The sequence below is a fragment of the Asparagus officinalis genome, chromosome 2 (assembly GCF_001876935.1).
Source record: "Asparagus officinalis chromosome 2, Aspof.V1, whole genome shotgun sequence".
Lineage (NCBI taxonomy): Eukaryota > Viridiplantae > Streptophyta > Magnoliopsida > Asparagales > Asparagaceae > Asparagus > Asparagus officinalis.
Window position 1 is genome coordinate 52,982,541 of NC_033795.1, and position 12,723 is coordinate 52,995,263.

At 33.9% G+C, this 12,723-nt stretch overlaps 1 protein-coding gene across 1 annotated transcript in view; it reads right to left on the reverse strand.

Moving 5' to 3' along the window:
* The window catches only part of LOC109831494 (protein FREE1), a 17,532-nt gene continuing 5,021 nt past the window's right edge, over positions 213 to 12,723 (reverse strand). The window contains 9 exon segments of the mRNA XM_020398828.1: positions 213 to 569; positions 713 to 786; positions 882 to 915; positions 2,375 to 2,467; positions 5,031 to 5,141; positions 5,221 to 5,286; positions 6,536 to 6,679; positions 12,037 to 12,168; positions 12,276 to 12,362. Of these exon segments, the coding sequence (XP_020254417.1) occupies positions 492 to 569; positions 713 to 786; positions 882 to 915; positions 2,375 to 2,467; positions 5,031 to 5,141; positions 5,221 to 5,286; positions 6,536 to 6,679; positions 12,037 to 12,168; positions 12,276 to 12,362 (819 nt within the window). The 3' untranslated portion in view covers positions 213 to 491.

Sequence of the window (12,723 nt, forward strand, 5' to 3'; positions counted from 1 at the left end):
CCCCAAAGTTCAGGGAATTATATGTTATTAGCCCTTTAATCATTCTTAAAAAATTTATGAAATCAGCAAGTCTCAGAATTCTTTGAATTCTTGGCAACGATTTATTTTTTCTAAAATGAAAGATATTTCTTGGCTGCATCACTAATACCCGCTGGAGCAAGGCATCAAGGACACTTTGATCAGTCAATCAAAAGAACATTATCGTTATAGGAGACGCATCACAAAGACCCTCAAAGAATATATTGCTCTCATATATTACAGCTTCAAGCAACATGAACATACGACACGTCTTTGACAGCAGAATCCGGGTCTTAACTTCATGCAAAACCAGTCAGAAATATATCCAATTCTCATACAAACAAACAACACTCCTATCAAAAGCTATAATTTATACAATAAAAACATACAATGAGGGACACAATTTCTCCTGCCTAATTATTTGATAGCATCACTGAAGATTTGTGGAATCATGATATGCTGTGATATGAAAATCAATGGGAACTGACAAGGAACGGATGCTGGCAAACTCCACATTCTATTGTTTCAGAACCTGATGCAGGGACTTGTACCTGTAAATAAACAAAAAGACAGACATTTATAACTATCAGATGTTCCAATCTCTCTCGAAAATTGGTTCACACGTCAACATTAAACAAATTATAGCAGATATTATCTATCAGTATTCTCACAAGCAAATGGCTCAAGATTTGACCTGTAGATGGACGGTACAGATGGGACATGCAACTTCCCTCATTCTTCTCCCAGGTCCATCTGAAGTCTTTGATCCTACTCACAGACAAACGGAAAAGTTGAATAAGATTCAAAGAGAGAACCATGATTCTGATTCAAGCAAAAGGGATCTAGATATTTAGAGATCTTACCTGATGATGATTTGCGATTTCTTTCCATTTCCTCCTGTTAAAACCCATCACAAGTTAATCATAAAGCAGCAAAAAAGTTACTCATATAAAAAAATAAAAAATTTAAAATAAATAAATAAAATAAAGATCATAGGCCTATTAGCGAGTCAGTTGCAAGACTGCCAAGAAAGGTTGATATCTGAAAAAAAAATGCTATTTCCATGATTGATAACAATGCCCCAATTCCTTTGACAATCTAACCACAATGGCCAGCATATAATTGACAAAGAAACCCATAAATTTTATATGTTTTTTTTTTGCAGAAAAGACCAAAGCTTCAATACATATTTTTTGCAGACACTCATAAAAGCTGATGAGAAAGTAATTAGCAAATTTATTAAGGTAGATACATTAGTACATAAAGGATATGTACTAATTAGCAAATTTATTAAGGTAGATACATTAGCAAATTTATTAAGGTAGATACATTAGTACATAAAGGATATAGAGCAACATGAAGAGCATTTGTAAGAACAAGGAAAACATAGTTCGACTCATTTGCCAGAAGTTAATTGGCATAAGCCAACCCAAAAAGTTTGGATTCGGATCCTCTCCACTAAAAAAAATAGTGCAGGGACCACTACATAATCACAGCCATTGATTATCTAGTTGATGGTTATGATTTTTTTCTTTTAGTGCAACTACATAATCACAGCCATTGATTATCTAGTTGATGGTTATGATTTTTTTCTTTTAGTGCAAATTAGGAATGAGTGCAATACACGGGGGTATGGTAAGTGTTAGATTTAGATTGTATCATAACCGCCTACTAAATAATCAATGCTTGAGATTAAAAGTAGTGGTCTCTCCACTACTTTTTTGTAGTGGAGAGGATCCAAATCCAAAAAGTTTGGGATAAAAACTTTGCTGTTATGTAGTAGTTCCTAAGAATGCAAGAAGAAGCCACTAAGATAAGAATGGGTTCATTCAACAGTGATGCTACAATCTAGAAGACAACATGACATGTAACCAGCAGATCAGGAACTTGACATTGCACTATGGTACTGCCGCATTTTAGATAAAATAATTGAAAACTGGCATGCAACTTAACAAGTTTAATACAACCTGGTTTCTTTAATTGTTTCGAAAAGGAGAAAAAAAATAATAGCATTACAGTATTCATGCACCTTCAGCTACAATACTGGCGAAATCTAGAAGACAACATGACATGTAACCAGCAGGTCAGGAACTTGCCATTGCACTATGGCACTGCCACATTTTAAATAAAATAATTGAAAACTGGTAATCCAACTTACGTCTTTAACAAATTTAATACGACCTCGTTTCTTTAACATTTGGAAAAGATAAAAAAATAATGACATCTGATTTCCAATATTCATGCACCTTCATCTATGAAGATATGAGCAACTATCTAGTATTGCTAAAAATACACAACTTTTAAGTATGAAAACAAAAGAATTTTATTTACAAAGAAATTCAAACTCTAAACTCACCTGAAGCTTCTTAGCAAGGTCCTCATGGCTGTGAATTGCAATAGATTTATTGGCAGTCTCCTTCGCATTGCTCAACCTCTGTGACACTTCTGCCTGTAGTTGTCAAATATAAATACAGTCAAGTATGAATAAGCCATGGTAGATATCTGAAAATAGAAAAAGACCAACTTTCATTTACTATAACCAACAGAAATCATTTTACTTAAAAGCTTAAACTATAGGGCTGGGCATTAACAATATATACATCACAATGTATATCTAACATATAATCAATATTCATATTTAATACTCACCAGGTCAGCCTTTCAGCCACATGAAAAGGCCTAAGGTTTTGAACTTTGTTAAGAAAATATAGAATAACAGGGGTACAAAATTGTAATTTAAATTTGAAAGCAATGAGGTCTAAATCCAAGACCTCTTGAAACATAATGCTTTAAACACCATCTCAAGAGCCAATCCATCCAAAAGCTTAAGGCTGTGGGTTAATATAATATTCTTCAATCATTCATATAAAGAGCAAAACAAAATTGAAGTTCAGTTATTTTTGCATTAATTGTTAAACAAATAAATCCATTGGAGTCTTACATCCAAATACTCGGGTTTGTTAGCCCTTATGTTTTGATGATGTTTTACAACCACCATTATCGGTACTAATGGCTTATTGAGTTGTTTTGATGATGTTTTACAACCACCATTATCGGTACTAATGGCTTATTGAGTGCAAATATAGTAAATTCTTTTATCAAGCTCGTTAGTGCCATTAATGGAGGATGGATGGAATATATGCTACAAGGATGATATCCAAAGGAAGAGGTCAAGAGATGAAGCAACGTTATTTTAATAACGACAAATTCGAATAAAAGCTTCATCCGATTCAAGCTATATCAAAGCTCAAGTATTGCTCTCTATATGAGGATATTAGCTTTCTTTTGTTTTTCTCTCTAGTGCTAGAATATAGGCAAAGAGTTACTGAGTTTACTTGAAGCTATTGGGAATCACACACACGTTTTCATACTTGTGTTTTTAAGCGTTTTTCACAAAATACTATTTTTCACAAGTATGAGGACCTATCTGCAAAATTTCTTTTCCAAGCAGTTTGTTTTTAGTATTAAAAACTTTTTACAAAGTTTCAGAATTTACAGAGATCAAATAAATATTTTACAAATATTTCAAGTTGAGTCAAAATCTGTTTTCTGCAATATATCAGAAAACGGTCGACCGGTCTGGTCGACCGCTCCTATGATCTTTAGTCAGAAGTTTCCAGAGAGTTCATCGGTCGACCGGCGCGGTCGCCCGAAAGCTCAAATCTTTGGTCGACCGACCGTGTCGGTCGACCGATTAAGTCTTTGCTCGTTTTCTAATTTTTCAAAGCGGCTAGCGGTCGACCGGATTTTTCGGTCGGTCGACCGACGTAGTTTTTCGGTCGACCGAACGTTTACTTCGGGCGACCGAATTTCTCTTCGGTCAGCCGCGACTTTTTCAGACGGTCATTTGCCTAGTAAACTGCGCTTACACTTAACTGTGTTTGGCACAGTCTGAGATAAGGGTCTGTAAAGGAGATTATTATCCTATTTGGGAAGATTGGGTTTTGTTTTAAATTGATTTAATCTCTTCTATAAAAACCCCAGTCTTCTTCTTCCTCCTTAGCCCTAACGTTTGCAAAAACCAGAGTCTGCTGTTTCCTGAGAAAAATTTTCAAAGTCTGGTTTCTGTGTTTTCTCTCTGTTTTTAAGTGTGATTCACTTCCCAGCTTCAGTACTTTTTCTCTTTGCTATAAGGGCTGTGTAAAGAGAGTCTTGCATCTTTTCTTCTGCTGTGTGAGTGAGATCTTGTGTAAATCAACTGTGAGGGAGTGTGATCTGTTGAGATCAAACTGTGTAGTGAGAGAGATCATGTGGGATCGCTGTGTAGACGAAGTTCCGGCTTCCAAACCGGGTGTGTAGTGGATTTCTCCTCGAGAGTGGGGAGCGGGGACGTAAGCCAGAGGGCCGAACCTCGTTAACACATCGCGCGTCAAGGATAACGAACTCCTAACCCTATCTCTCTTACTTTAATTGCTTTACTGTTTTGTGGTTTCCTTGTGTTTGTTTTTTTATTGCATATTAGAGCCTCTTGACCCTAATCACCCCCCCCCCCTCTAGGGTCCAACAGGGTTCACATTGGATAACTCTGCAGATTGATATAATGGCCTTTCAAGAGTTTAAGAGATCACACAGTGCAATCATTGGATAACTAGTGTCTGAAAGCATGTGCAGATTTATATATCTCTGCAGATTTATATCACAGCCTTTCAAGAGTTTAAATTTACGAAGACGAAAATGATTGGAGCAGGAACCACTCTAAGAACAAATGGTATGCCTACAGTAGGGGGGAAGAACTCCAAGGATCACACACAACAAAGGAAACTGGTGTCTGAAATTAAAGCATCAAGCAAAGATAGCTAAAAATAACAGGTTTAGGAGGTTGTTAATCCAAAATTAAAACAATAAAAAATTGTATAATATAACTTGCTAAGGGTACTTACACAGTTAATGAAACAAATAATTCCATTCACAGATTGATAAATTCACAACAGTAGTATCCTACTATCCTGCTTTATGAGCAGCTAGTTAACAGGATTCACATCACATTACTGTAGAAGGCATGTGCTACATACCATGCATCTGTCACAGACGCGAACTGGTTGAGCCTGTTCATCTGCAGTAAGAGCAATTCTACCCTGGGTACATTTGTCGCAGAAGATATCACCACAATTCCTGCAATGATGCTGAGTAATAGTACCCTTGTCAGCTGACTGAACATGGATAAGTCTAAAATGGAATGAAAATGATCCTGAAAACAATCACCTTACGCACGAAAGCTCCAAAATCTGCTGCACATGATGTGCATTTGGAGACCGCTTCATCTGGAACCTAAATGCATAACGTAAAATATGCACTAAGAAATTGAAAATATACAACATAAAAACTAACAGATAACTTTCTAAATGCAATAGGAGTAATAAATGCATAAAATTGAGCCTTCACCAAGATACTGACTGGCCTGGATACAACCAGAGACTATGGCAAACCAACTTTTACATCTAAAACCATTAGCTACCCAAATAACAAGGACACAAAGGCTAACTCTATCATCTAATATATAAAAAAATAAAACTATCTATTATATGTAACAGGCATCATCCCTTTTTGAGAGCTATGACGTATATAACCTCTGAAATAACATATATACATCCATATATAACTTCGTTAACTTCAGATTCCTTCTTCACTTGAACTAGTCATGATCAGTTGAACTTCTTGAAACATTGTGTGATCAAATTAGAAGGAACCGCAATAGTGTCTGTTTTATACTATTTGATGACCACAAAAAACTAAAAAACCTTTTCTGTGTAACCTAAAGGGAATGTTACTAGGTATTGCAGAACTTCAGTAGTTCAAGGGGCTTTAAAAACATCCAATAGCAAACACTGCTCCAAGCCCAAGGATATGTTAAGAACCATGCTCCTCCCTGACGGCCTCACACACTCTGGCGGTTAAAGGGGTTAGTAATATCATCAATAGTAAACCCTATTTTAGGCACTGTTAACCTTTGTCCTCCCTGACGACCTCACAAAGTCATCCTCCACAAATGAGGTCATTTGGACATATACGACTAGCATACAGGATTTTATAGCATAACTTATCACATCATATCCAAATCTGATCTCCTAAGAATTAGCATACACAAAATTTGAAGATGAAGGTTAAATATACCTTAAAACCATAAACGGAGAGGGGAAACATGTAGTGAAGCAGTCACCTCACTCAGCTTTGATTAACATTTCCCTTTTTAAATTACAAACAAAAATTGCCAATACTATCAAACTCCAAATCCTTACTCACATGTGCGAACACATGAAGCAAGACATAAATGTAGCACATATGTGCCTTTATAAGTTTGCATTGACAAGCTAAAAACCAATACAGCAATTTCCTTTTGCATTGACAAGATAATAAGCAGTTCTATAAAACATAGCTTAAAGCTAACTTGACCCTGAAGAAAAATGGTACTTAAGCACAATGTTTGTTTCTTCTAAATAATAAATAATTAGCATGTAAAATCCAAGGAAGCAGCTTTATGAGTAAAATTGATCTAAAGAAGGAAAAGTTTCAGACATACCCAATGGTCTTTCTCCTCATTGCCAGGTTTTACAAAATTCATCCAATCAGCCAAACCTTTCTTCTTGTCAGCTGTCTGCTCAGGGGGCTTGCTAGCATCTGTACTGCTTCTAACAAGACTATCGTTTCCACCCATCTCCTTAAGCTATGTCCAGTATAACCATTAAAAAAAGACAAGCATCACAAACATGTATAATACCATGGAATACTATTTGAAAATATAACAGGTGACAATAGCAATCAAAAAGTAAGATAAAGTAAAACTAAAATGTCCACTTGTACACAGAAAGTTCTTGCCGTAAATATCAACTAGATACCTGTTCTGGTATGTAAAATGCGATTAGGTTTCAATCAATTTTCAGAAAAGAAAAAAAAATCATTATTACATTAACATTCTTGTTCAGGATGAATCTGTTCAACCTGAATTTAGCCCAATCAATTCAGGTTTTTGTAACTTAGTTGCGATTTGATTGGAACATATCAACCAAAATCAATTGTGTTAAGTTAGGCTTGATACTTCTTCAAAAAATAAAAATGGTGAGTTATATGTCTCCATTAAATACTTAACCAGCATACTGTGTTCCTTGCAACCACATATGTGCGAAATTGACGCACGGTCAGAACCAAGGTTTGAAATCTCAGCCATATTAGATCATCCCCTTTCTTGGTAGCAGTATTTTGTACTTCAGCCATTTCGAGATCACAAACAATTCAGATTGTTGACATTGAAGCCTTAAGGGGGAAAAAGCTAAGAGGCGAGTTATGTGTCTCCATAATATACTTAAGCCGCATGTTATGTTCCTTGTGGCTGCATGCATGCTGCAAAATTGACTCACGGTCAAACCCAAGGTTTCAAATCTCAACCATTTTAGATCATTCCCCTTTCTTGGTAGTATTATTTGGCATTTCAGCCATTTCGAGATCACAAACAATTCAAATTGTTTGAAATTGATTATAAGGGGCAAAGCTAACTGTTTTCTTTATATATAAAAAACTACCAGGATTTCAAATGATGTTTTCAATAAATTGATGAACCTTAAGGTTGTGTTTGGGAAACTAGATTTGAATTTGAGATGTAGATTTCAAATCAAAGGATTTGAAATTTACAAATTGAAATCCATAGATTTTGTAAATCACTTGTTTGGATGCTTTTATTTAATGAGAGGACTTCAGATCTTAATTCAAGTCGATTTTTCATAATGTCTCTATGTATAATGTGAGGGGTTTTCTTGCTAAATGGCTCCTCCAAACTATAATTAACCTTAAAGAGCAAATATTAATTACAATTTAGAAATGCACAAATGAAGAAAAAAACGAAGGAATAACCCAATCATGATTTGCAAATTTAGTTTAAAAACAAACATAGGGATCAAATTGCAATAACTGTTATAAATGGAGGGGACTTATTGACAACTTCAATAATTTGAGGGACTTTGGTCAAACATCAAAGATTTAAGGTACCAATATCTAAAAAAACATTTTTTGAACTCAATACTCTTTGTTATTGTTGTTCATGTATTTCATCAGATCTTATTACTTTGGACAAAACCAACATTTTTATACCAATCGTTGCTGTTAAACCCTTAATCAAGTCAAAAACGTCAAATTTGGGCGCTAAATGGAATTGAATTTACAATAGGGAGCAAGGAGGAAATGTAAATCTTGATCTTCAGGCTCCTTTCTTCCTTGTCCTGCCATGGCAGCCTTTTTCAAGCTCTGCAACAACTGAGCTTCATAGGTTTTAGAATTGAGAGAGTTGGGTGGGAGGATTAGAGGGATGTCGACGAAGAGGAGGCCTCAGGTGAGACACCGATGACGAGGAAGTCTCAGGCGATGCGCCGACAACAAGGAGGCGGCATTCAGGTGAATCGCAGTAGATCTAGGGTTATGCGAGAGGAAGACTACAAAATGATTTTGGGAGACGAAATCTAATATCGTGATCGTAATTTGAGGGAATGGATTTGCCAAATCACAGGGGTTAGGCGAAGATTTGAAATCTCAGTTATTGGGCTTTGAAATCAACCCGTTCAAAATCAACTGATTTAAAATTCATGGCCAAAATTCTGCCCAAACTTAGGATTTGGATTTGAGCTACCCTTGATTTCAAATCCAGGGTCTAAATCCACATTCCCAAATAGACCCTAAAGAGCATATTCTGATGAAATATATATGATTTAGTAGCTTATACAGCAAGAAATTTCCACAGGATAAGCATTTGACTTAATAATTTAACTTACACGAATAAGTACTGGAGTTAAATAATTCTCAAAAAAAAAGTAGTGGAGTTAAATATGTTGGTCGAACTAAAAGTTGTATCTATTTTATCCATTATACTTTGCGCTTGGGATGTTTGATTCAATGAATAGGAAAACAATTCTAAAAGATATTTCTTGAATCGCTAAACTGTTTATGAAACAAGAAAATAGATAGATTGTAGACATTACCTTTTTTTTTTTTTTGCTTGAAGGACTTTAACAAAGTAACAAACTACATTTTTATTTATGTTTATGCAGTGCAATAATAAATTATGCTATTAGAGGGTTTGCAAATTATACTAGTCATATCATACTCCCTTTAAAAGCAGGAGTTCAGAAAAATCTTTTGGTAGACAAAAATACCCTTGAAATTCAAATACTAATCCATTAAGTGAGAATGAGTTGATAAATTGATGAATTCTTATTAGATATACATAGTATGAAGATAATGATATAGTTTAAATTAAAATGTAAACATGAATGAAATTATTAAATGCTAAATTTTAAATGTATACAAGATGAAGGGCGTATATGCAAAAACCAAATAAATTAATGAGACAAATAATGTCCGCCCCAGAGATCGAACCCAGGAACAGCACAGACCCACTAATGTACATAATGTGGATGGGGTATTTGCAAAATCCACCAAACAAATTAAAGAGACAAAATCGTTCTCAAAATTATAAAAAAGAAAAATTAAAACAAACGGCTACGATATAAGGACACAACGTGACAATCTCTCACCAATTAAAATTCAAGTAGTTCACGGTACTGCATAATTAGTTTTAAAGTTTAATTATACTTTTATTATTTAAATAGAACTCTATTTACAATTGTTATCCTCCCACATGCAACATCACATACCAATGTATATAAACCAAGAAATTACAATAATTTTCATAGCACTTTCATCTCCTTCTACAAATATATGTCTTTGTTATTTTCTTCTTATTAGATTAGATTAAATTATTTTAAAGCAATTAATTATATTATATATTTGATCTTTTTCACATCAAGAAATATCAACAATTTTCACAGCACTTTCATCTATTTTCTTCATATTAGATTAGATTACATTATTTTAAAGCAATTAATTATATCGTATGTTTGATTTTTTTTCAGATTAAAAATTATAATAATTTTCATATTACTTTCGTCTCTTACAACAAGTATGTGCATTTGTTATTTTCTTCTTATTAGATTAGATTAAATTGTTTAAAAATTATGAATTATAAAATTATAATAATTTTCACATCATTTTTATCTATTTCCTTCATATTAGATTAGATTAGATTAGATTATTTTAAAGCAATTACTTATATTGTATGTTTGATCTTTTTTTCAGATCGCAAAGTTTAATTATACTATTATTATTTAAATAAATATTGTTTGTATAAAAATCAAAGAGAATATCACACATATTTTAGATCTCAATGCCAATTATAATATTTACACATGGGTGTTGGTTAAAATAAATTTCATGTATGGGCTTAACATATATGATTCTACTTTAACCGGATTATATAATTTAATTTTTGTAACACCCAAACTCTTCCACAAAATCAAAAGAGAGTAGCAATGTTATAGCTATATATATATCTACAGGACCACAGATATCTTGAAAATGAACGAAGAAAACCATACAAATAAAAACCATATTAATTACCCACACGCACCCACAATTTTTAAAAACACTCTTCTCCATCTCCATCTATAATATATCCACATACTGAATTATGCTGCTAGAGTTTCTCCTCACCAACTACACCATCGATTAACTTGCCTTTTTCCTTTGTACTTAAATTGTATAACAATCATTTCAATGAGAACTCACATGGGCCCAACAAAAAAATAGTAGGCCTTGTAGTTAATTAATAATGAGATCATATCATTATAAACAAACTAAGTAAAGATTAATAATTCTTAAGAATGTACTACAATCCCCATGTTTTCACTGCAAACTTGTTAGTTGTTTGTTCCTGACCCCAAGAGATTTTCAAAATTAATCATCTATTTTATAAAAAAAATTTAAAATGTTTAAATAAATTTAATGGCAAATGTAATAATCCATATTTATAGATTTTAACTCAAAATGAATCTGACTAGTTTATAGTAAGATAATAAACAAAAAAATTTATTGTGATATTTAACCACGTGCATTGCACGTGCACAAGAACTAGTAGAATATAAAAATATAAAAGAAAACTTTTCTTGAGATTATGTAATAATAGCACAATATCGAAATAGGTACTGGTAGAATATATATTATCAGATGCAGACATTGATATTCTAATATTTCTATGTTTTTAGTGTCTTATGGTCTATGTTGCATGGGTATGGGTACGGATGTCGGTACAGGGACAGGACACGACAAATTTGTAAAAGGTAGGTTACTGCGACACGGCTACATAAATATTTACATACACATTACATATTAGAACTAATAATCTATATGAGAACAAGGATGAGAATTAAAAGTCCTATTACAGTTTTATGTTTTTTTATGATGTGGATTATAAATTGAAAAATCACTAGTTTTTGAACTAGACATCCAAACCACCCTTAAAAAATCATAATTCAAAACTTGACATATGTCCAAAGAGTTTCAAGAAGTACGTGCGAAGCATAGGCTATATGTCCAAAAATTGTATGACAAGTGTTGTAAATTAAAACATGCATTCATAAATGAGTACATGCCCAAATAAATGCATGCACATTTATGCAAGGAGACCCCAAGGAGTTTGGGTACAGGTAACATCCGGTATAGGTACGGTTTCATATTAGAAGCACCCAGGTAACATAGCCTATGGTATAAAAACTGTGCATCCATGGGTATAAAACTATAATCATAGATTTATTTTATTTCTAATTTAATTTATATGAATCAGTTTCTGCTGAATCAGACTGATTTGCCTCCACCTAGATTGGGTCAATCACTGCCATAGACTAGATCAAACCAATACTGGAATGTACAAGGTTTGTTTCACCAAGAAAAGCTTGTGAAACCAAACATAAAGGTCAGACACGATTTTTAGGCATTAAACTAATTGAGACCCTCCAGATCTAATCCCCCTGATTAATATCAATCAGAATTTCAAACCTCGGTCCACATGACTCGAAATCTGCTCCATCTGACTCATGGTGGTATTTTATAGCGCAACGACAACCGTAAAGAGGTCAAGTATTTCCCAGAAAATGACAAAATCTCAAGGAAAACAAGTCAACTGACAAAATGCATGGAGGTCACCTGAACAGTTGCAGCAGTCACTGTATCGAGTATAGTACTAGTTGTGTAGCTGCTGGATTGGAGTCTTATGCGCCTTGGTTCAAAATCTACAGGACTCTTAGACCAAAAGGCAAAGATGTTTGAATCAAGTACCTGAAAAAATTACAGATTTTAATATCCCTTTTTAAGATTAGAAGCATAAATCACACTTGACTTCTCAACAATGAACAATTCTATCATGAAGAGGACAAGAAACTTGCCTCCCATCTAGTGACATTCTCAAGGGGATAGATTCTCAATGTTCTGTTAGTGCTTGGATCAAGCATGCGAATTCCATCCAAACCAATCTGCAAAAAAACATAGATGTAAAAGCTTAACAAAATTATTGAAGTGACATAAGATTTAATCTGTTGATTTATGGTTCTCTAATTATACCGAAAACAGGCAATGTCTAACATAAGTTCAATAGGTTGGAGCAATAATCAAATGAGCAGAAGAAAAGAAAAATTATAGTTTCTTGATGGTCATTTAGAATGCAAAGTGGTGCTAAGAAAACTAAAATTTCTTATTAACCCAAAAGCAAGTTTCAAAAATATGGCCTGCATCAGACAGTTCAGTCTCTTTCATAGTTGATTGTACCTACCAGAGATGACCACTCATGGCCTGATACTTTGAAGTACCCTGATCAAGAATGTGGAAAGACCATGT